Raw genomic sequence first — 21,577 nt, forward strand, 5'->3', positions numbered from 1 at the left:
CATCCTGATGTAGCGAGCACCTGGTTCTCCTACCCGCTGAGGCCAGGTTTCACACTGGCTCCCTACCTTCACCTACCTGTTCTCAGGCTGAATTATACCACCGTGTCCTCGGTTCTCCATCCTGCAGTCCACAGCCTGTCTCAGCCTCCACAAAGAGCAAATTCTCATACTAAATCTCCATTCGTTTCTACCCTTTCCCAGGCTACTTAGCCTCATTAATAATGAAGTTTAAGAATGGGCGGAGAAGAAAGCGCAGAGATAATTTTATTAGACTATAAAAGAAACATACACACACACACACACACACACACACACACACACACACACACACTTCCAAGCAGGCAAACTGTACTTTTTTGCACCTACCTAGAGAAGGAAAATATATAAGTGGAGGAAAGGAAACCTGTCATTTGTAAGCAGTCGTGTGGTGTGGGGAAAGGAGGGGTACTTCCAAAAAAAAGATAGAAAAGGCCCAAAGAACAGAAGAAATACACTTTGGCTCTGGCCAGTGCCCTAAGAAAGGGAGGAGGAGGAGGAGGAGGAGAAGGAGGAGGAGGTGGTGGAGGAGGAGGAGGAAGAGGTGGAAGAGGAGGTGGAGGAGGTGGAGGAGGAGGAGGAGGTGGAGGAGGAGGAGGGGGAGGAGGAGGTGGAGGAGGAGGGAGCAGGGCAGGAGGAGGTAGAGAAGGTGGAGGAGGATGGAAGGGAGGGGGGGTGCTGATTAAACCTGAGTCAGGACTCAGAAAGGCAGACAGACCTACAGAGCCTAGCAGAGGCTCTGCCTTAACTAAACAGAGTCGAGTTCCTGAAGAAGTACATTATCTCACTAAAGGGATAACTTCCCCGCTTTCATCTCTTCTATCGTGTATGAGGTGCTGTGCTGCATTCTGGAGAGATGACCTCCTAGTCAGGACATTGACTGGGCACAACTGGATTAACTCACATGTTAGCCTGGAATGCTAGTTCTCCACTCAGGCCCGAGGTAGGTTCCACTCCTTTGACCAGAGGGAAACAGTTTTCCCTTTGGGGGCCTCAACAGAACCCTGGTCAAGAGTACTGCATCATTATCAATTTTCTTCCCCTGTAGAATCCCAACCCCCCCCTATTGACATCTCCAGTGCAGAATATGTTAAGCAGAGAAATGGTTTTCAAGACTTGGCTGAGAAGAGAAGAAGGCTTGCACGTGTCACCATATGACAATCGGGACCAAACAAACTATAGAAATGTCAGTGACAAAGACAACAATGAGGAACTTAGATCAAGGAAGACAGTCGCAAAGCAAAGAGGCACCAAAATAGCAAGCAAAGGCTAATAGAGAAGACCACCTTTTCTAAAAACTGTACTTACAACTACATTCCAGTTTTTAGTTCTAAGACCAACGGTTTGCCTTTTTTACAAGAAGGACAGTGTTGACAGGTAGATGTTTCAGCGGTCCTGCAACAGCTGACTGTGTATGCAAGGGCCAGCACTTAAACACAAAGCATTCTTTTCTATTCTTTCATGCTTAGAAGAAAAGAAAGCTTTGCGGGAAGGAGGGGGCTTCTCTCATGGAGGTGTAGACACCAAAAACAACATGAAAGATGAAAACAAAACCCTATAGGCAATGAAGCCCAAGCTCAGGGGGGTCGATTGATTTGCTGCAAAAGGGACTGGCCTTAGAGGGGAGCGATCCTGTGGAGGCTTTCTCCAAACTAGGTATCTCAAGAGGCCCTGGCCTCAACCCACAGAAACACAACGAGTGGACCAAACCTCCTACAGCCTAGACAGGCTCCACCAGGGCCTGGAGGCGGGGCGAGCGGTCGCTTCCGGTTCCGGACGCAGAGGCCCCACGTGTTCCGACCCGCTGGACCCCGCGCGACTCGGATCCCACTCCGCTCTTTCGGCCGGGAGTGGGTGGGGAGCACCGGCCAGGGGAGGAGCCGCTGGAGCCGCGGGAGACGTGAGTTTCGGGGCCCTGGCAGGCGGGCGGGGAGTGAGAGCCGGGCAGGGCGGGAGCGTGGGGAGGGGCCGCAGACCCCGCCCCCCCGGCGCCGGGCGGGGGCAGAGGGGGGGGGGACAGCGCCTGCCGGGAAAGGGGTGGCGGCGGGGTCCCCGCTGCTTAGGCGTGGTAGCCCTGTCACCTCCTCGCGGCCGGAGCCGGGACGTCCGGAGAGAAGGGTAGCGCTCCAGGCTTCTGCGCCCAGCCACCTCCTTCCGCCCCGTCCCGGGGCCTGCGGACACGCACTGTACCCCTCGGATTGCATCCTTGCCAACTGACCCCGGTGGCCCAGAAGCCAGTGGAGAGTGCTCTAGGCCCTTTGATACCCACCTTGCCTCCTCACCAGACTTTTCACTCTGCATCTCACATTGCTCAAGAATTCTCCCTGCGGGCTTTTCCTTCCCTTCTCTCCTTCCCAGCGAACCCCGCCCCCCTCACACCAGATCTTATCACCTGTGACCATTGCCAGGCATTGGACGCTGTCTTAGAGGGTGGCTCTCACCTGGTTTAGTGGCAGACCCAGAACTTCCCTGTAGATACAGAGGCTACTGGCTGCACTTGCAACTTCCCTCTCTTCCTACCCCGAATAGCCAGGTCAAGGACCTCTTCTCTCTCTACCTCACTGCACACCATGCACCATCCTCGGGACTTGTCTTAGTCGACTGCAAGTTTGCTAGTTTATATTCAATGGTTGTGCTGGTCCGTTGGCACACTTTATTAACCCTGAGCCGTGGCTGTCTTGTATCTTACACATGGATAACGCCGTCTGTTCTCTGTGCTGAACTCCCCAAAGGGAGGTATATAGGCCCAGCTGATGTTGAACTGCCTTGATCCCGGACAGTGTCACATCAAGGATTTTGCTGACAGGCTAACCTTAAAAATACTACTGCTGTCCACGCTCTGCAGGTGAAAGCCAGGGAAGCTACACTGAGGTTATAAGGCATTTCTTTTTGCCTCTTTTTTCCTTTTTCAAGCAGCCCCATCTCAGAAAACTGTTTTATTTCAAAGATATATTGGAATGGCCACGGGAGGCTTATTGGGAAAAGCAAATGGCAGTGGAGTAGTTACTTTGTGCCATCAGTCTTGAGTAACTTTCTGCCATTGCTGCCTAATTAATATAAAAGGAAGGGCAGGGTTAGAGGGAAGTGAAACATGTTCCTTCCTAGGATCAAACACTGATTTCTCCTCCTCTCTCCTCTGTATACATACCCTTTTACACTCTGTCTGTATTATTGCAGGGGACAGTCATTTCAAGGCCACTGCAAGATTTGCATCACTTCAGGATATATAGGTGACTATACAATTTGACACAGACATACAACAGCTCTGAACTTACTGCTTCTCTTGCCCTCTTGTCGCCTGAATATGGATGTACCAGATAAGTTTGTTCCTTTTTGCATGAAACCTCAAATTTACTTCCTTTGCCCAAGTAGCTGGTATCAAGTTTAATACACAAGAGATACTTGCTCAACACAGAATGCTGAGCCTTTGCCCCCCAACTCTGCATGTATAAGGCTGAAGTGGTGCTGTGTGCTCTGGATTTGAGAACCACTGTCTATGGCCAGACCTCATGGCACTTGACTTACAGAGGTTTGAGGACAAAGACTCGCAAATAGTAGTATTGATTCTTCTTTAATGGGTGATCTTACCATTCAAGTCTGAGTTACTTTGTTAAATCCCTTTAAGACAGAAAGCCAAAAGCTACATCATATTTTATGGTAAGTTGAGACACTAATGAGGGTTATTTTTTTGGTTTGGTTTTGCTTTTATTTGTTTTGTTTTTGTTTTGTTTGGGGGGTTGGTTTGTTTTGTTTTGTTTTTTGACAAGGTCAAGGTCTCTCTGTAGCCCTGGCTGTCCTGGAACTCACTATATAGACTAGGCTGGCCCAGAACTCACATTTGCCTGCCTGTCTCTGCCTGAGTGCTTGCACCCAGCCCCCCTGATTTTCTTGATTCCCATGATATGAAAACAGCCTGTCTCCCTTGGAGAGTAAAGCAGGATAGTCTTTACTGATAAACCACCTGATGCCCCAAAGAGCTTGGGATGCACAGTACCAGATTGATAACAGCTGTCCCCATTAAGGGCTTATTGCCAAGAAGCCGGCACCCACTAATTTTAGTGCCTCTGTATCCAAGTTGTGGTGTGTATTTATTGAGCTCCTTTTTTTTTTTTTTTTAACAAACTCTGGGAGAGTGGTAGACCCAGGAACATATCCTGTCTTAAGGGAACCCAGCTTACCAAGAAAAATAGACACTACACTGCCCACACCAAGAATGACTGATGGGATTTCTTCTGCCCTTTGAGATTCCTCTTGGTCAAATCTCAGAGAGTCCAACCTTCACCATCACATCTATGCAAGAGAGCCTCAGACCAAGCCAAAAGGAAGTCACCTAGCACAGAATAATAGGTAGCCAGGATGTATTAACTGTACCGATGTAGGAAGTAAAACTTATCCTGAGTTACCTACATCCCGCCATGGGATCCAGCAACATTCTTATTAGTTATCCTGTTGACATTAATTGATAGTTTCTCTGTTGTGAGATTGGGGTTGACTGTATTTGTTGTGGGAATTTACATGCATCTACTTAACTTTGGCTGCCAAATAATAAATGCTGTTTTCTTCTGGGTGGGTGTCAAGTGTGATGTCCCTTACTTTTTCAGCTTCAGATTAGTTTGTGGTATTTTGTCTTAAATTTGTATGTAAAGATTGACCTACATTATTTAAGTCAATAACTAATTCTAGGTACTATGCATTAAATGTAGGGAAATTTACTTCATGTTGGAGGTTAATGAACATGATCATAATAACCAGATTTGCAATTGTGGTGTCTCAAAATATGTATTGAAATCTGGCCTATCTCAGTTCTTAACAAACCTCTTTCATCATCCCTCACTGTTCCATTGTGAACCAAACAATAAACAAAGAGCACTTGTCTTTATTCCTCCTGAAGCCTCTTCTTATTATCCTAAAATCTGGAAAACTTCTCAAAGGATGATCTACTTTGCCTTTAGATAGGAAAGTCATCTCTTTCTCTAGTCCAAAGATGCTATATCTCATATCTTTGCAAGGTAGAACAGAGTACAGAATGTCAGTCATCTGTCTCTTATCATTGCTATCTACATCTGTGTATTTGAGAAACATCTTATTAGAGACTGAATTGCTGTGATTTTTATATTTTCAATTTACCGTATTCTCAATGACTTTTTGTTGTTGTTGTTGTTGTTGTTGCTTTGTTTTGTTTTTCGAGACAGCTGACTACAAAGGCAGTCAAATTTCAGAGTAGAAAATAATTAAGCTTCTGCCCATACTGCCCATCCTGTACCAGCCACTACTTACTTGATTTCTTTCTTTCTCTCTTCTACTTTTCCATTCCTCATTCTGTTTTGTAAAATCTATTGTAATAAGCTTTGAGCCAATATTCTCTTGCTACTCAAATGTGACTTTTATGTAGGAAAAAAAGTGGCCAAAAAAACCAGCTCTCAGGGAGCAAGTGTAGCTCATGGTAGAGCACTTGCCTGATATGCAGAGTTTTGGATTCCATCCCAACACTTCCAAAATAAAACCAGTTTTTCAGCATGGCTTAAGGCTCATTGATCACGACATGTTTGAAGGCCAAAAGCCAGGGGATGCCTTGCTTTCACTTTGCCTTCCGGGTTGAGCTTTCACAGAGCTAAACTCACTGAATATGAATCCTGTTGTGTCCTGCCAGCTGCAGAAAGGGAAGGGTCTTTGCACTTGGTAAGTAGAAGCCTTACTGATTCTGTCTTCAATTAAAGACGCTCTCTAGCCCATGAGTTCTAGCCTGTGTGTGTTGGACAGCTCATTCAGTTCAGTTTATAGTGCCTCCCAAACAAGGACTGTTTGCTTTTGGGGTCGAGTTTAACACTTCACTTGTAGTAAGACAGTAAATAGACCAGCCTTTCCCCTCTGTGATCTAATTTTCCTTTTGTAATTATGAAGAAATAAAATGGACTGTGTGCTTATTATTTAACTCTTGGTTTCTCCAAAGAATTTAAAAGAGCTTGAGGCAGAAAATAATGAGCGACATTGAGTATCTACCCTTTGCCAGATTCTATGCTGAGAGATTTTTATAGATCACTTCATCACTACGCCATAACATAAGCATGTTAACCACATTTCAAGAATAAGGGTGAGAGTTAGAGAAATGGAGCCATGTGAAAATAAGAGATACATTCCCAAGATTCCAAAGCCATGTTCCCATTAGATGGGAAGGTGGGATGTGCATAGGTATACAGAACAGTTGAAATAAGGGTGAGAATTTGGCTAGTGGGAGGGCCATGGCGTTACATTCTTTAGATCTGTGGAACAGCAGCGTTAGAAGAGAAGAGTCAAAGGTTCAGATTAATTTTCTTGTTTTACTCTAGAACAAGCTGAAGGCCCTAGTAAGCTCTAGTAAGCAGTTGTATTCACGGTCCCAGATTACGAGGCTACATTTGTCATTTGTGTTCTGCCACTTTTCCTGGAGAGTTGTGAACGGATATCCCCACCAGATAAGACATAAATGACAGATCAAAGAAACACTTCTACTCAATAGCTTGGTAGCCATTGAATTCATTAGTAATAGCTTGAGAAAGGGGTTGCTCATAGGCACAGAGGGACCTGCAACATCAGAAAGTTCACCCCAACATGAACAACAACTCTTGTAGCTACATCATGAATCTTACAACGATATGAGCTTCCTGAGCCTAAGATTCAGTAACTCCGTGAGACTTTAGAACCATGCCCTACTGCCTCTCTAATGGGGGGGATGTCTTATTTGGGAGGAAGTGGCTGCACAGCACTCACTCCTCCCTGAGATTCTTATGTTCTTTACACTCTTATCTTCCAAGATGTTCCCTGGGCCTTAGAATGGGTAAAAAGAGATGGCTGATTTTCCTTTAATTTCTGGCTAAGCATAGGGCCAAAGCATCATAGTAACAGTCACTTACTCTCAGCAGCTTGACAGTTTGTATCAGTCTCTGCAACACCCACTGGTGGGAGAGGGGCACTTTTCTATATCAGAGGCTGATGACAGCAGTAATCTTTGAGTAAAGACAATTGTTTCACAGGCAATTAGGTACATCCCATTCATACATTAAAACAAAATCCATAGTATAGTTACTTCACCCCTGGCCCTCCTGACCTCCCTAGCCAAAAGTATTTTCTTTTGCTTAACAAAAGTAGGTGCCAGTTGCTCCTGTAGAACAGCCATTAAATCTAGCAGAAAGCAATTGGTTGTAAATGTAACTGTTGTGCCATTATTACAGCAGCTGGCATATCATTCCTAGCAAGTTCATAGATACAGACTGTATATCTGAGCAGGACTGTTGGTGAGATTTCTCCCACAGTAGTCTGCATAGCACCTTCAGGCACCAGGAAAGCCACCCAGCAGATAAAAGGCTTCCAGCTCAGTTGCAGATTGATTTCTCATGTCCCAGAGAAACTATGCAGTGTCTTCAGCAGTAGAGTCTTACCGTTTCCTTTTCATACGAAAGCAACCACATTGGCAATAGCTTATATGAAACAGTAGAAAGTAAGGGGAGAACTCACAGGTCTCCCTGGCCAATATCTCATAGGTAACCAGTTCCTAACACTGGAATTTTTGCTCAATAACCTTATGACTCCTGAGAGTGTCCACTCACATGGGATGAGTTCCTGCAAACACTTTAATTGCTGTTTTTAGTGTCCTTGCAGATTCTTTTCTAAGTCTGCAAGATACTCAATGGGTTAACATTGTAGGATACCTTTATCTTTGAAGACCATGTCAAATAAATATCATTTGGTTTTAGGCAGCTAAGAGAAATATAACTGTTACTAAGGCCCAATATAGCATGAAAAGATCCTATTAAAAATCAGTTGGCTTTATCAGAAAAGCAATGTTAGGTACAGTTATATGGGTGGGAGGCACTGCCTTATTGTGCACTCATTCTCCCTAGGCCATCCACTCCATGCTGAAAACCCACTATGCATCCCCTCTCATTCCCCCTTTTGGTCCTGGTGGGGCCACTCTTCACTGATGAGCTAGGGTCCTTCTCTTTCATATTGCACTTGCCACTAGAGCTAGCTCTGATTCTAACAAGCTTCAGATCATTGTCATTGTCACTGCTGTCAGCCACACATGGCTTCTAAACGGGCCCTGGGCTAAATGGCTTCAATATGCCTTCCACAATTGAGCCTGGTGGCAGCAGTAGTCCATGGGTAGGACACTGCCTGCTTCTTGTCATTCCTGGTCTTGCTTCACCAGTTTATGGAACTGTTCAAACTTTAAAGCTTTTTATCAGCTGCCGTCCCAGGAACTCCAGCTTATCCTAAGTCTTGCCACATTTGCCTTTGAGTGACCAAAAAAGTCTGCTTTAAATGCCTTACTGGCCTCGGTTTGACTGATTTTTAACACTTTACAAGCCCAGTATACATGCTGTTCCATTATTCACATCCACCAGAACCTCTTCTACCAATAAAGATCATCCCCTACTGTGGACTCAAAAAGCTACTAAAGCCCCATACCAGTCCCAAGGTCCCTGTTGAGTAAGCTTCTTAACTTTCCTGGGGCAGTCTTGTCTAGTCCAGTGAGTTGGGTATCAATCACCACTGATCACATGTCCAGTTTCTCTTCCTCTGTTGTTTTTCATTTTCTGAAAACCAGGTGTCCCTACTGGTGTATACGAGTTGTGCTTCAGAGACTGGTTTTCCTCCTCTTGCGTCAGGTTGTATGTTCTGAGTCTCAAGTGAGGATGAGTAGTTATGATTCTGTTTCTCCAGTCCTTTGATGCTTGGACTGATCCCATCTGCACTCATGTCTCATAGCCTCATGAGCCGGCAATGAGGGACTCTCATTCCTTGTTTTAACATCTGTTCAGTTAAAACTTCATGTGCAGAGCAGTTACTCTGTGTTGGGCCACTAGTCACTCCCTGCTTCCTCATGCGGAATCACTCATTTTCCCTTTGCATTAAAGATTGGAGTTGTAGGATATCATCTCTTTTGCCCTCTTCACTGACTTATTTTCCCATGGGATCCCAGTTTTTTAATCAGGGGTGGGGGTGGAGTGCTTTTTAGCAGAGGTCTAATTTGTACTGTCTCCCTTGTACCTGCCAGATGCAGGAAATGACAACCCAACACCCCCATTTCATCTTACAGTGTTTTGCACTTTCTGCCATATCAGAGGGTAGCATTCACATGTCTTTTGCACATAAGAATTCCTCTCTTACATGGGCAGGTTCTTTTTGGACAGGTAGCTGACCTCACTTGTGTGACTTTTCACTCACAATGGCCATAGTTGCTGCTAGAAATGACATCTCATATATTTTACTTTCAGGGTTTGCATATATTTTCAACTTCATCAGCTTTGTTTGGAAATGCCCCCTCATGTGCATGGTAGGTCTAACTCACTGGAGAAGAATACCACCTTATACCATTTAAGATGGTGAACTTGGCATTCTCTCAAAGGACACTCCATTTTCATGGCTTCACCTTGATGACATGTCTAATCACCCATCACAGGAAGCATGAAATGCCACTTCAGAAAGGAAGCACTCTATCCCCTACCACATGCAGAACAGTAGTCACATTGGAATTGCCTCTGTGGATGTTCGGATCCCGAATCAGTCTTAGTTACACACCTTAACCTGTCACAGTGACCGTGCAGCTGCTCCTCCCCAATCATCTGTGATTCTTTCAGACTCTGTTTACTTGCCAGATGTGTTGCATATCTCTTGGGGGAAAATGTGAACAAATACTTCTTCATCCCCAAGTAACCTGTTAATGACAAACCAAAAAAAAAAAGAATTCCACCCAATTTAGTTTGGTGATCTGGTGAGTCTATTAGGGAGCATAGGTGAATCAAAGGCACTTGCATCCCAAAAAAGGTCCATCCCACCATAAGTGACAGTTCGTAAGAACTGTCATCCTGGTTCTCCCTACTTATGTTAAAGACAGTGCCACCAAGGAGTTTGTTCTCCACAGCAGGTGCGTACTGCTTCTACAACCTTGGGGACTTGGCTTGCTGAGTATAACAACTTACTGAGCTTCCTAGGTTTTCTGAGTTTTGTGGCCATCCTGAGCCTTGTTTTACCAGCTCTCTAAGCTTTTTGAGCTTCGCTCTTCCCTCAGGAGGAAATGACTACACACAGGATATCTAGAGCTACTAAAGACAATCATTTAAGTCCAATGGCTAATTAACTGTCTGAAGACTGTTTTCCAGTAAAAAGGAAGGTCACTCTCTTTCCTATAACTAGAAAAGATATCTTTTAGGATACAAAATTGAGTATTTTTTCATATCCTATGGTTTTTATACGTTCAAGAGAACTGAGTTAGAAGGTCATGTGACACCTTCAGATAAGGGACAGAGAAAGTGGAGCCAAGAATGATAGAACAGTCATAGTTTCCCCATCCTCTTGTCTAATCCTTCTTTGAGTACCTAGCAATGCATACTGAAGAGGCCAGGTCATAAGGCTTCCCTATCTTATGAAGTGTTTTTGCAGATGTTTGTCTTTACTATTCCTGACCAAGAAGCATGTCCCACTTCAGGGTGTCTGCTAAGGGGGACACTGGTTATGGGGAGTGAGCATTAGATAGAAAGGCAAGAGCCTAGATCCCAGGAATTTGCTACAGAGCCATCAGGTTTGATTCCAGGATTTTATCTTCCTGTGGAACTCTTCCAAGGACACCCAAGAAAAATAATGAAATTGCAAGGCATTATGCATGAAACCTTGTACATCCGAGGAACTGTAGAGGGGCATGAAAACCACATCTTCCATGTCTCCATCAATGCTTGATATTTGCACAGAATATTTTAACTCATGGCACTCCATTGCATTAGAGTAGTTATCTGCGGAAGATTTACCTTTTACGGGGGCTCTAGTGTGTGAATGTGGAATGTGAGCATGCTGCCCATCTACCCATCCCCATCTCCTAATGAGACAAGAGTTCCTTCCCTTCTCCGTTTACATTACTACTGACCTCTTTCCCTCCATCTTAGTTTCGAGACTGCTAAAGTAAATGTAAAGCAAGCAGCAGAGATATCAACTGTGGAGCATTTAAAAACCCTGGCAGGTTTCATGTGGCATCTGCATGGCTGAATTTTTATTTTTTTTAAAGAGTAAAGCCACACAACACAAGATCCCTTCTGTCACTACATGCACTACATACAGTGTATGGAATCTCTTGGACCTGGTGCTCCTTGAAGACCAAGGGAATTTCTGCATCACTGATTGTTGGTTCTTAGACTTTTAAAGTATAGAAATCTTTTAATTAAGTTAAATTACCTTGTATAGCAGCTCTTTTTATCTGCCTCACAGGAGTGAATGTTAGGGGAAAGTGATATACATTGGAAAGCTGTATCTAGGTAAATAATCAATACTGATATTGTATTAAATGTTTTAATGTCTGGTTGGTGCTTACGAAAGCTGACTGAAATCTCAAAAAAAATATTTTTCAAATGCCCAGCTTTATGCACTGTGCGCTTGAATTATCCCCAATGTGACCTGAAGACTCCTGGCTTCAACACACTTGAAACCACTGAGAATGTCTATACACAATGAAGACAGTGATTTTTCTTTATCCAGCTACCCGACACACTGTGCTGAACATATGACTAATTAATCATTAATATGGCATGGTAGCTGTCCTTCCCAGAGGCGGAAACTCAGTAAATGTTCTCTGTCTTAATCAATTATGAAGCAAGTACCTACTGTTTGCCAGAATTTGAGCAGGGTGCAGCATGCCCCTCCCTTCTGGCCTTTCTAGTCTCATGACTTATCCTGCCACAGAGGAACACTTCTTACAGCACACTGTGTACTGTGACAAAGAGAGACCCACGTCCTTGTTCATCATCTGGGAGGTGATCAGTAAGGCAGATGTATAAAACAGCAGAGGGAAGGGCGAAATTAGACAAGTGAAGCCTTAGGAAAGAGACGCTCAGAAAATCTTGAAGAGAAACAAGAGATGGAAAGATAGTAATTTGAGCAATGGCTCTCAGGGAAGTGGTACTCATGGTTGAAAAGAGGCCCCAAGAGGTCTGGTCTTGAAATTTTGAATATCAACGGGCAGTGGTGGTGCAGGCCTTTAATCCTAGCACTTGGGAGGCAGAGGCAGGTGGATCGCTGTGAGTTCGAGGCCAGCCTGGTCTACAAAGCAAGTTCAGGACAGTCAAGGCTACACAGAGAAACCCTGTCTCGGAAAACCAAAAAGAAAGAAAGAAAAGAAAAGAAAAAAAATTTTTTTGAGTATTAAAGAATGTCTCTGGTGGGAAAAAAAAATCTCTTGGGGGGCTGGAGAGACAATTCAGTGGATAAGGGGCTCTTCGTTGTCTCACAGAGAATTGCAGTTCTATCCGCAGCACCAAATACCAGGCAGTTCACAACCAACTGTAACTTCAGCTCCAGGCAATCCAACATCTTCTGACCTCCTGGGGTACCTATACATACATTAATTTAAAAAAAATCACTTGAGAGCAGAGATCCAAATAACATACTAAAACTATTTTTCAGGAATACCATAAAAATGTAATATTAAAACCAATCCAAGATTACTAGAACCATTAGTACTAAGCTAGAAACAAATGAAAATGTGCCCATTTTTAATTCTACTAAAAAAAAAAACATACTTCACTAAAGATGAGCATAAAATTAAAGACAAAAATTTAAACTATCAAGAAGTATAGAAACTTAGTACAAGGTGGCATAGGAATAATTGAACTCAGCAAGATGGTGTAGAGGGCAAAGGTGCTTACTGCCAAGTTTAGTGGCCTGATTCATAGAGCCCAATTGGTAGACAGAAAATCAGCTTCTGCAAATTGTCCTCTGACCTCCAGAGTACACCACGTCCACATCCACACACAATTTTTTAAAAATAATTGCAGAACTATGAAAAATGGAAGCTATATTGCAAATTATTGAGGACAATAAAATGAAATAACTTGGGCTAAAAGAAATTTGGGGACTGTGTGATTATTGGCCATAAGTCAAATAAAGTGCACCAACAGTCAAGGAACAGCTAGTGAGAGTCAGATAGTGCAGAACAAAATGACTGACAAACAAGGGGTCCCTAGGATGGATGTCACTCTTGTCTGGAGGAGGACAGTTGTAAAACTTGAACTAAGACGGTCACTCCGCACTCACAGCCTGACACAGGCCAGTGCTTTTCCAGGGTTGAGACTGTAGTCAGTCAGAGGATGGTAGGTTATAGTACTCAACTAGAGAATTTAATGCAAGGGAAGACATGATGAATTTGAAAGGCATTTGTTAGATAGAATTAACAGGACAATGAGCTAGCAAAGAGTGAGTATAGACAGGGAAAAATTGGCTTTGACTGCCTAGATAGGAAGAAGATATGAGAGTAGGGATTCATAGATTTTAAATGCATTTATGGTGCTCTTTGTTATCAGGCTTTAGAGTGTAAAAATCATAGTTGTAAAAATCAAGTTTCACAAGGAAAATAAGTAGTGGCTATGTATTAAGACATAGATACCCGGGTGTGGTGGCACACGCCATTAATCCTAGCACTAGGGAGGCAGAGGCAGGCGTATCGCTATGAGTTCAAGGCCAGCCTGGTCTACAAATCAAGTCTAGGACAGCCAAGGCTACACAGAGAAACTCTGTCTCAAAAAACCAAAAAAAGAAAACAAATAAACAAAAGACATAGATAATGACAGAGATGGACACAGGTTGCTTTTAACCTACTTAGGTGATTTCTAGAATAGGATCATAGAAAATATCTCTGAAGATACAAACCCTAAGCTGTCTTAAAAGATGGGTAAAGCCTAACTAAAAGATCACAGGTAGAAAGAGCAGTGTGTAACTTTGCTCCAAGCCAGCCACCTGCCATCTTGGAGCATTCAGCTATACTCCCTTGCAAAGAACTCCCAGCTGGGCTTGTTTATGGTTCTCCAATCCAGGTAACCAGCTGCTCCCTACTAACTGGCAGGTCGGCACATTCCTTACAGGAGGACCCAGAAAACACAAACACAGAGAGAGAGAGAGAGAGAGAGAGAGAGAGAGAGAGAGAGAGAGAGAGAGAGGAAAGAAGACAGTGGCGAAGCTTTCTAGGCATGTCTCTGGGGGAGGAGTAAGCTCACCTCTGTAAGTAACCCCTCACCTATGCTCCATAGGGATGCCCACTCTCGTTTCGCAGAGTGAAGTTTGGTGGAGTCATGCCTCCATTTATTAAGAACTTGAGACAGTGGGTAGATATTGCTTGTTTTCCCTGGAAAGGATGTTTTTTTTCTAGGGAGGAATTGTAAGAAACCCTATTCAAAAGCTAAAGTCCATGGGACACTTGTAAAGATTGTATGCTCTCAGTTCAGGAGCAGGGGCATTGCTATAAAGGACAGCAGAGGGAATAACAAAGCAGAGAGGTAACACTAGGTCAGCTGGTGTGTGATACACTTGTGTAAAAGATCTAGTATGTGAGAAGCTTGTTCACTAAAAGCAAGAGTGACTGAAGGATCTTCATGGGAAGAACATGGCCACATTTACTGTGACTGGTAACACCGATTCAGGGTGTCCAACTTTTGACCTTGCACAATAATGTCATCTACAAATGTGTTGGACTGTATTCATAGCTATCCTGGGAAATGTGTGGCCCTCGGGCTGCAGGCAGGCATACCTGCTAAAGAATGGTGACTTGAAGACAACAACTCCAGAGGCAGTTGTGCCTCTCTAGATGAGACCTGGTTAGAACATCATCAAACTGAGGAAGTGAAAGAAGGAAAACTGTTAAGAAATAACCACACACCTTGTAGCTGTAAGAGAGGGCAGAGTAGAGAGTGTGTGACAGGTATATCCCTTAAAAAGTAGTGAGGCAGCTGGGCGTGTCAGTGAACACCTTTAATTCCAGCACTCAGGAGGCAGAGGCAAGCGGATCACTGTGAGTTCGAGGCCAACCCGTTCTACAAAGTTAGTCCAGGACAGCCAAGGCTACACAGAGAAACCTTGTCTCAAAAAACAAAAACTTAAACTTACACTTAAAGCACTACTTTTTATAATACTGAGTAATGGTATTGGAAGAAAACTTTAGAAAGTTCATAGATAATACTGATGTTCCGTCTCCCTCCTGAACATAGCAAACAGACATTTAATCTCAAATATACACTAATAGGAATATTATCGTTTCCATTCTGTTGATGAGAAAAGTCATTTACAGAAAACTTCCCACTGGGCCACACTCCTGTCCCATACCTACTGAACAATAACAGTCAACTTTTGGCGCTTTTAACCCCCTTACTTCCCATTATATTACCCAGCCGGAGATCTCACTAGAAAAGTAGCATTTCTAAAGAGATAACTGTCTAGACATACTGAGTCAGAATGTCTTTTGGAGAAAAGGGCACAGCCAAAGCTTTGCAGCTGGATTACTCTATTTTACTCACGGTTAAGTACTGCAGGGAGCACACACAGGAAACCATGGCTCTGTTCAGGCACTGAGAGCACACTGACGTAAGAGGAGTAAAATGGAGACGTTGAAGAGGTAGGGTTGGCTTAAGAAAGCTCAGCCAATGACAAAGAATCATAGAGTTCAGTCCATGAATTACTAAACGAGTAGTTTCTTAACAGTTAGTCTCCACCAATGCTGGAAGAAGGTAAGTTTGCAAGCAAGGCTAGAATAAATGTCCTTTGAGCATTTGTGGGCCAGTAAGTCACTCAGTTAAAGATGTTTTAGCAAGATAGAGGCAGGCTTTTGGAGTGCTACTCACTGTTAGTGTCTTTCCTCACTGTCATTTCCTGAAGTTCCTAACTCTCCCATTTTGCAGAGGTGCATATGTGTAATGCAGCCTTGCATGGCGTGCACCCACCATGTTGACGCCCAGGATAGACATATTGTGAGCCTGCAAGGCACACTATGGCCCCTGGAGCATTTCTTAGTACACATTCTGAGCAGCTTTCTCCCAGCCGTGTAAGTATGGGGAGCTCAGAATGTGCTGCTGTAGTCCAGACAGGAAATGATGGAGCCAGATTGAAGAAGTCAGCAGGAAGGAAGTGGAAGAAAGACATTAGGAGGCAGAACTCCAGTATTACAGATAGAGCAGTGTACCACTTTCCTCTGGGCTAGGAGCCCTACCTAGGAAGTAAGGGTAAAGGACCTTCCTAGGCCATGGATATCCTATCCCAACTGGATTCCTTTGCAACATACAGTTATGGAGACTGGGGAAAGGAGGAGTCGATTAGTTAAGAAGTGTGTGGAGTATTACCAAGTCAGACCTGTCATCTCCGTGTAACTGCAGGTTTCAGTTCTCTTTCATCTTTGCTTCTCTACCCTAGGTCCCTTAGGAGGAGCCCCTTGAGTTACCCAGTCTGAAATACGTTAATGCCAGTCTGAGAGCTAAATGGTGTGATAACACGAAGAGCCAGGAAATGGCAACAGCCTTGGAGCCAGAGGACCAAGATCTTTGGGCAGAAGAAGGCGTCCTGATGGTGAAGCTGGAAGATGATTTCACCTGCGGACCAGAGTCCGCTTTGCAGGGGGATGATCCTGTGCTGGAGACCTCTCACCAGAACTTCCGACGCTTTCGCTACCAGGAAGCATCTAGCCCTCGAGAAGCCCTCATCAGACTTCGAGAGCTTTGTCATCAGTGGCTAAGGCCAGAGAGGAGGACAAAGGAACAGATCCTTGAGTTGCTCGTGCTGGAACAATTCCTCACTGTCCTGCCTGGAGAGCTGCAGAGCTGGGTGCGTGGCCAGCGGCCAGAAAGCGGCGAGGAAGCAGTGACGCTGGTGGAGGGTTTGCAGAAACAACCCAGGAGACCAAGGCGGTGGGTGAGGAGGGGGAGTCCTGATCTGTGTGATGTGGAGGGGGCCTGTTTCCAGAAAGGCTGGATGTGGGGAGAGTATGAGGGTCCTGTAAATTATCCTTTAAATCTTACGGGTTCTGCTTTTGGGTTACATCGAGATCATTAGCCCTAATGGGGCAGGGATGTCTGTGTGTGTGTGAATGTGACATTTTAGGCTTCGAATCACCTCCTGTGCCACCTCAAGCCTGGGTTTTACTATTTCTTTGGACTTTGAACCTTGGGGTCTTCAGAAAACAAGTATTATGACTTCCACAAGGTTCACCTAGACCCTTAATCCCAAGACCCCTTTTCTAGAATGGTTATCTGGGGCAGCAAACAGTAAGAAGACCTGAGGAAAGGATCGAAACCTCAGGGCCCCCAAGTGACTGGAGTAAAGGATAAGAGAAGGAGAAAAGTAGGACAGTACTAGTGTTTCCCCTGCTTTGTCTTTGTAAACGTAACTGGTTCTTCTGTGAGTGTTCCTCCTAAAATAACCCCTGATGACAACCAGAAATTTCCTCCTGACTCTATGGTGACTGGAAGTTAAAATTATTCCCAGGTAACCGTCCATGTTCAGGGCCAGGAAGTCCTGTCAGAGGAGACACTACACCTAGAAGTGGAGCCGGAATCTTCCAGTGAGCAACAAGATCCAACACAGACCTTGACCCCTGAGCAGCCCCATGAGGAAGCCCTCCAGAGCACAGATCTGGGGACCCCGGAACAGGAGAGCTTGCAGCATGAAGGGGAGCACCAGCCCCTGCAGGAAAGTGGTACGAAAAAGCCTCAGCGGGAAACAGTGGCAACGTGACAGAGTGGAAATGGGGGGTTATGTTATCCCACACAGGCTAGACGAATTCTAAGGGAAAGAAAGAACAGAATCTTGATGTTGAGAGCAAAAAGAACTAACTAGAACCTGCCTCCAAATGTGGCCAAGTTTAAATAGTGGTGTTCTTGAGTGCTATAGCATTCCAATGGGGTTATAGACATTGGTGGTTAGGATAATTCAGTTCTTGGACCAGTTTCTTGATTCTCTTAGCAGAGAAATTAAGGCCACTTTTGGTTCACTCTAATAGAAGATGCTCAGCCTCTTGCCCTTCATGTTACGATCTCTATCTCCTTCCTCACCCCTTAGAGGTTCCTGTGTCCCAGGATCCAGACCTTCCTGCAGAACAAGGGTCTGGACACCCAGAGATGGTTGCTCTTCTCACTGCTCTCTCGCAGGTAAATCCTAATTCAAAATACATACTTGAGGATTTGTTGGTTGTTAGCCATATGCTGAACAATTAGGGATACAAGTATGCACACTTAGAGTGTGAGTTTTCAGTTCTGTGCTTTTGTGGGGTTGGGGAAGAAACTTTGTAAAATTAAACAGTTGTTTTCAACTCCAGTCTTCATAGTCTCTTTATTTGCCAGAGGTACTAACTAAAGACACTAAGTGGGATTATTTTGCAGTATTCAGTACAACTTTGAAGTTGTAATGTAAAGAGGGCTTGAGTTTTATCGTTTGTAACAGTGCTGGACGTGACTGCTGTTATGTTTATGAACTATCCCTCTTGATCTGAAATTATGTGGCTGAGAAAGGGGGATAGAATTCACTCATGGTTTGGAGTTGTAGTCTTGCTGAAGAAAAAAATATATTCCTTCTTCTGACTATAGATGATAGTAAATGGAGTCATTTGGGAACAGTTCCTAGAGAAAATGGTTTTCACCAAGATCTCCCATTAAAACACCAAATAGGAAGTTGAATGATCTAAGGTGTGTCTTGGGTTTTAAACATTATCCTGAAAAAAAACACAGTGGGTTGGAGAAACAGATGCAAGGCCAGTGCTTCCCTCAAGTGCTGAAGGTTCAGAAGCACCACCATTGGGAAACAGGCTCCCCAGAGGAAATCCACTGCCTCTTGGGATTCCCTTTGCCTTTCAATGGACCTATCCCAAAACACAATAGGCTACCAGAAGCATCACATCCTAATTGGATCCTTGTGTCGTTGCAGGGACTGGTCACATTCAAGGATGTGGCTCTGTGCTTCTCCCAGGATCAGTGGAGTGACCTGGATCCAACCCAGAAAGAGTTCTATGGAGAATATGTCTTGGAAGAGGACTGTGGAGTTGTGGTCTCTCTGTGTAAGGAGTTGCATGTATCTCCAGGGCAGTCTAGCCACAAACATCTTTTTCCTACTGGAATATAGGGACTCAAAGACCATGGACTACGTGTACTAAACTTTCCCTAGTGCATGCCTACCCCACAATGAGATTAAAGATCAGTTAGCAGAAGAAGATGATACCCTTCTAACTGAAAGGAAGAAAAAGAAAAAACATACTTGGAAAAAATGAATGGAAAACATTGAGAGAATACAGTTTGAAGTTTAGTGTTTAACTTTTGAAGTAAGCATGTGAGGTTTGAAGCAGTCAAAACAAAGATAATCTGCTTTCTTCAGGAGGGGAAGGAGTGAGGATCACAGTAAGTAGTCTAGTTACTGAGTCTCAGGTGAAGGCACAAGAAATGCACAAGATGGGCAGCACTTAGAGATGCCAAGCTAAAGAGTAGTAATATCTGACCAGTTAACTTACACGTTTGCTCTGCCGCCTGCCAGTCCATAAAGATCTGCTCTTACCTCGGAGAAGTACTGAGCTAGTCATGATGTCCTTTTTTCCCATCTCTTGAGCAGCATTTCCAATTCCCAGACTAGATGATACCTCCCAGATTAGAGAAGAAGAGCCTCAGGTCCCAGGTGTCCATGAGTCTCAAGAGCCTGCAGAACCAGAAATCCTGAGTTTTACATACACAGGTAAGGAGTACCACACAAATCTGACCTCTACAATGGTGTAATTCCCTCTAGTCTTTCCTCCTAGGACCCTTCTCATTAGTTCTTTTTCATTATTTCATCTTTTACTTTCTGTTATGGTCTCACTTTGTAGTTCAGGGCTTGAACTCAATCTTGCCTCACGCATACCCCATACTCCATACCCCGTATCCTACTCACTGCTTCTTTTAATAAGCCATCCATCGTTAATGTCTTCTTCTGAAAGCCAGACCCTTGTGCCATTACCCTCTCTTACACACCTCCTAACATTTGTTCAAAAACCCTGCTAAAAATCTTCTCATTGTATAAATGATACTATCGTTAGTATAACTTCTACTTTTCTGTTCTTGCTCCTTCCATAGGAGACATGAGTGATGATAAGGAAGAATGTGTTGAGCAAGAAAATACAGACAAGTCTATTTTGACAGACCCAGAAGTTCACAAGACTCCAGATTGGGAAATAGTCTTTGAGGATGATACAAGTAGACCTAATGAGAGATTTGCTACAAATGTTTCTCAAGTTAATAGTTTCACAAATATTAAGGAAACAGCGCCTGTCCACAACCTGGTAGGCAGGCAGCATCACTGCCCTCTCTGTGCAAAGAGCTTCACATGTAATTCTCATCTGATTAGGCACTTGAGAACTCACACAGGAGAAAAACCCTATAAATGTATGGAGTGTGGGAAAAGTTACACACGGAGCTCACATCTTGCCAGGCACCAGAAAGTCCATAAGACGAACACTCCTCACAAAAATCCTCCAAACCGGAAGACTGTGGATGGCCCTCTGGGCCAGTCCGAGGTAACTACCCGAGTGGAAAAACCATACACCTGTGATGATTGTGGAAAACATTTCCGTTGGACTTCAGACCTGGTCAGGCATCAGCGGACGCATACAGGAGAAAAACCTTTTTTCTGTACTATTTGTGGTAAAAGCTTCAGCCAGAAATCTGTGTTAACAACACACCAAAGAATCCATGCTGCAGGCAAGCCCTACTCCTGTAGGGACTGTGGTGAGGACTTCAGTGACCACAGACAGTATCTGACACACCGGAAGACACATGTGTCTGAGGAGCTCTATCTCTGCAGTGAATGTGGGCGCTCCTTCAACCATAGTGCAGCATTTGCCAAGCACCTGAAAGGCCACGCCTCAGTGAGGAACTGCCGGTGCGATGAATGTGGTAAAAGCTTTAGCAGGAGGGATCACCTCGTCAGACATCAACGCACACACACTGGGGAAAAGCCTTTTACTTGCACTACCTGTGGGAAAAGCTTCAGCAGAGGGTATCATTTAATCAGGCATCAGAGAATCCACACAGTAAAGACCTAGCTAGGGCCATGTGTGGAGAACTTAACTCAGCCCTCAACTGGGATGGGATGGGTTCTGTGGTCAACATGAGAAGACCTTTTCTGAGGCATCTCTTTGACCTGCCCATATCTTATGTCACCTCTTCCAGCTACCAAACAAAAGGCCCATCCAGAACTTCTCAGCTTTTCTCAGTTGAGGCTTCTGCTTCACTGGCATGCTCCTGCCTGTACCTCATGGCTGTGAAGTAGGAGAAGAAATTTGGGTGGTTCTATTTTGACAAACCTAGGCTGTTCTAGATCCTCAAGACTACTCACCAGCCTCAGCTTCAGTGTGGTCAAGGATGAGTCTTTACTTCTGATAAAGGGCCAATCTAAAGGGGTCTGTCCTTATGGGCTCAAACCTTAAAGCACACAGCCCTAAATAGGACGTGCATGTCCTGATCGATTTGCCACACACCGACGGAATAGCTACAGATCCTCACTGTCTCACCTCTTCACTGTACACGTTCCTTTGATGCTGGAGACAAAGGGGAAGAGTGTTGTTGAAGGACAAATCCTTAAGGCTGCTTCACAAGGATTCTGACAGGCTGCCTCTTCCCCATTGTCAGAATGACACCAAGTGCCACACACTGCTACAAAAGCGGGCCTCATGAAAAGCCTCTCGGGGTGCACCACCCCTGTCTAAATACTCCTGTCTTTAGCTTTTCTACTATTCAGCCACTGTCAG

The 21,577-nt window shown here is 44.4% G+C and overlaps 1 protein-coding gene across 1 annotated transcript; it reads left to right on the forward strand.

Annotated features, from left to right (window-relative positions):
• Positions 1–1,789: 1,789 nt before the first annotated feature.
• Positions 1,790–21,274, forward strand: Znf202 (zinc finger protein 202). Its single transcript, XM_051156224.1, has 7 exons — positions 1,790–1,936; positions 16,231–16,725; positions 17,299–17,509; positions 17,872–17,960; positions 18,733–18,862; positions 19,408–19,527; positions 19,905–21,274. The coding sequence occupies exons 2-7, from the start codon at positions 16,324–16,326 to the stop codon at positions 20,870–20,872; spliced, it is 1,920 nt and encodes a 639-aa protein (XP_051012181.1). The 5' UTR covers positions 1,790–1,936; positions 16,231–16,323; the 3' UTR covers positions 20,873–21,274.
• Positions 21,275–21,577: the final 303 nt, after the last annotated feature.

Source organism: Acomys russatus, chromosome 14, assembly GCF_903995435.1.
Source record: "Acomys russatus chromosome 14, mAcoRus1.1, whole genome shotgun sequence".
In the NCBI taxonomy this organism is placed as follows: domain Eukaryota; kingdom Metazoa; phylum Chordata; class Mammalia; order Rodentia; family Muridae; genus Acomys; species Acomys russatus.

Bases quoted from the DNA above. Each gene is read 5' to 3' on its own strand.
- Znf202 (XM_051156224.1), top strand. From the start codon at position 16,324: ATGGCAACAGCCTTGGAGCCAGAGGACCAAGATCTTTGGGCAGAAGAA. The intron at 16,726-17,298 runs GTGAGGAGGGGG...AATTATTCCCAG, and splicing joins CCAGGAGACCAAGGCGGTGG to GTAACCGTCCATGTTCAGGG. The intron at 19,528-19,904 runs GTAAGGAGTACC...CTCCTTCCATAG, and splicing joins CCTGAGTTTTACATACACAG to GAGACATGAGTGATGATAAG.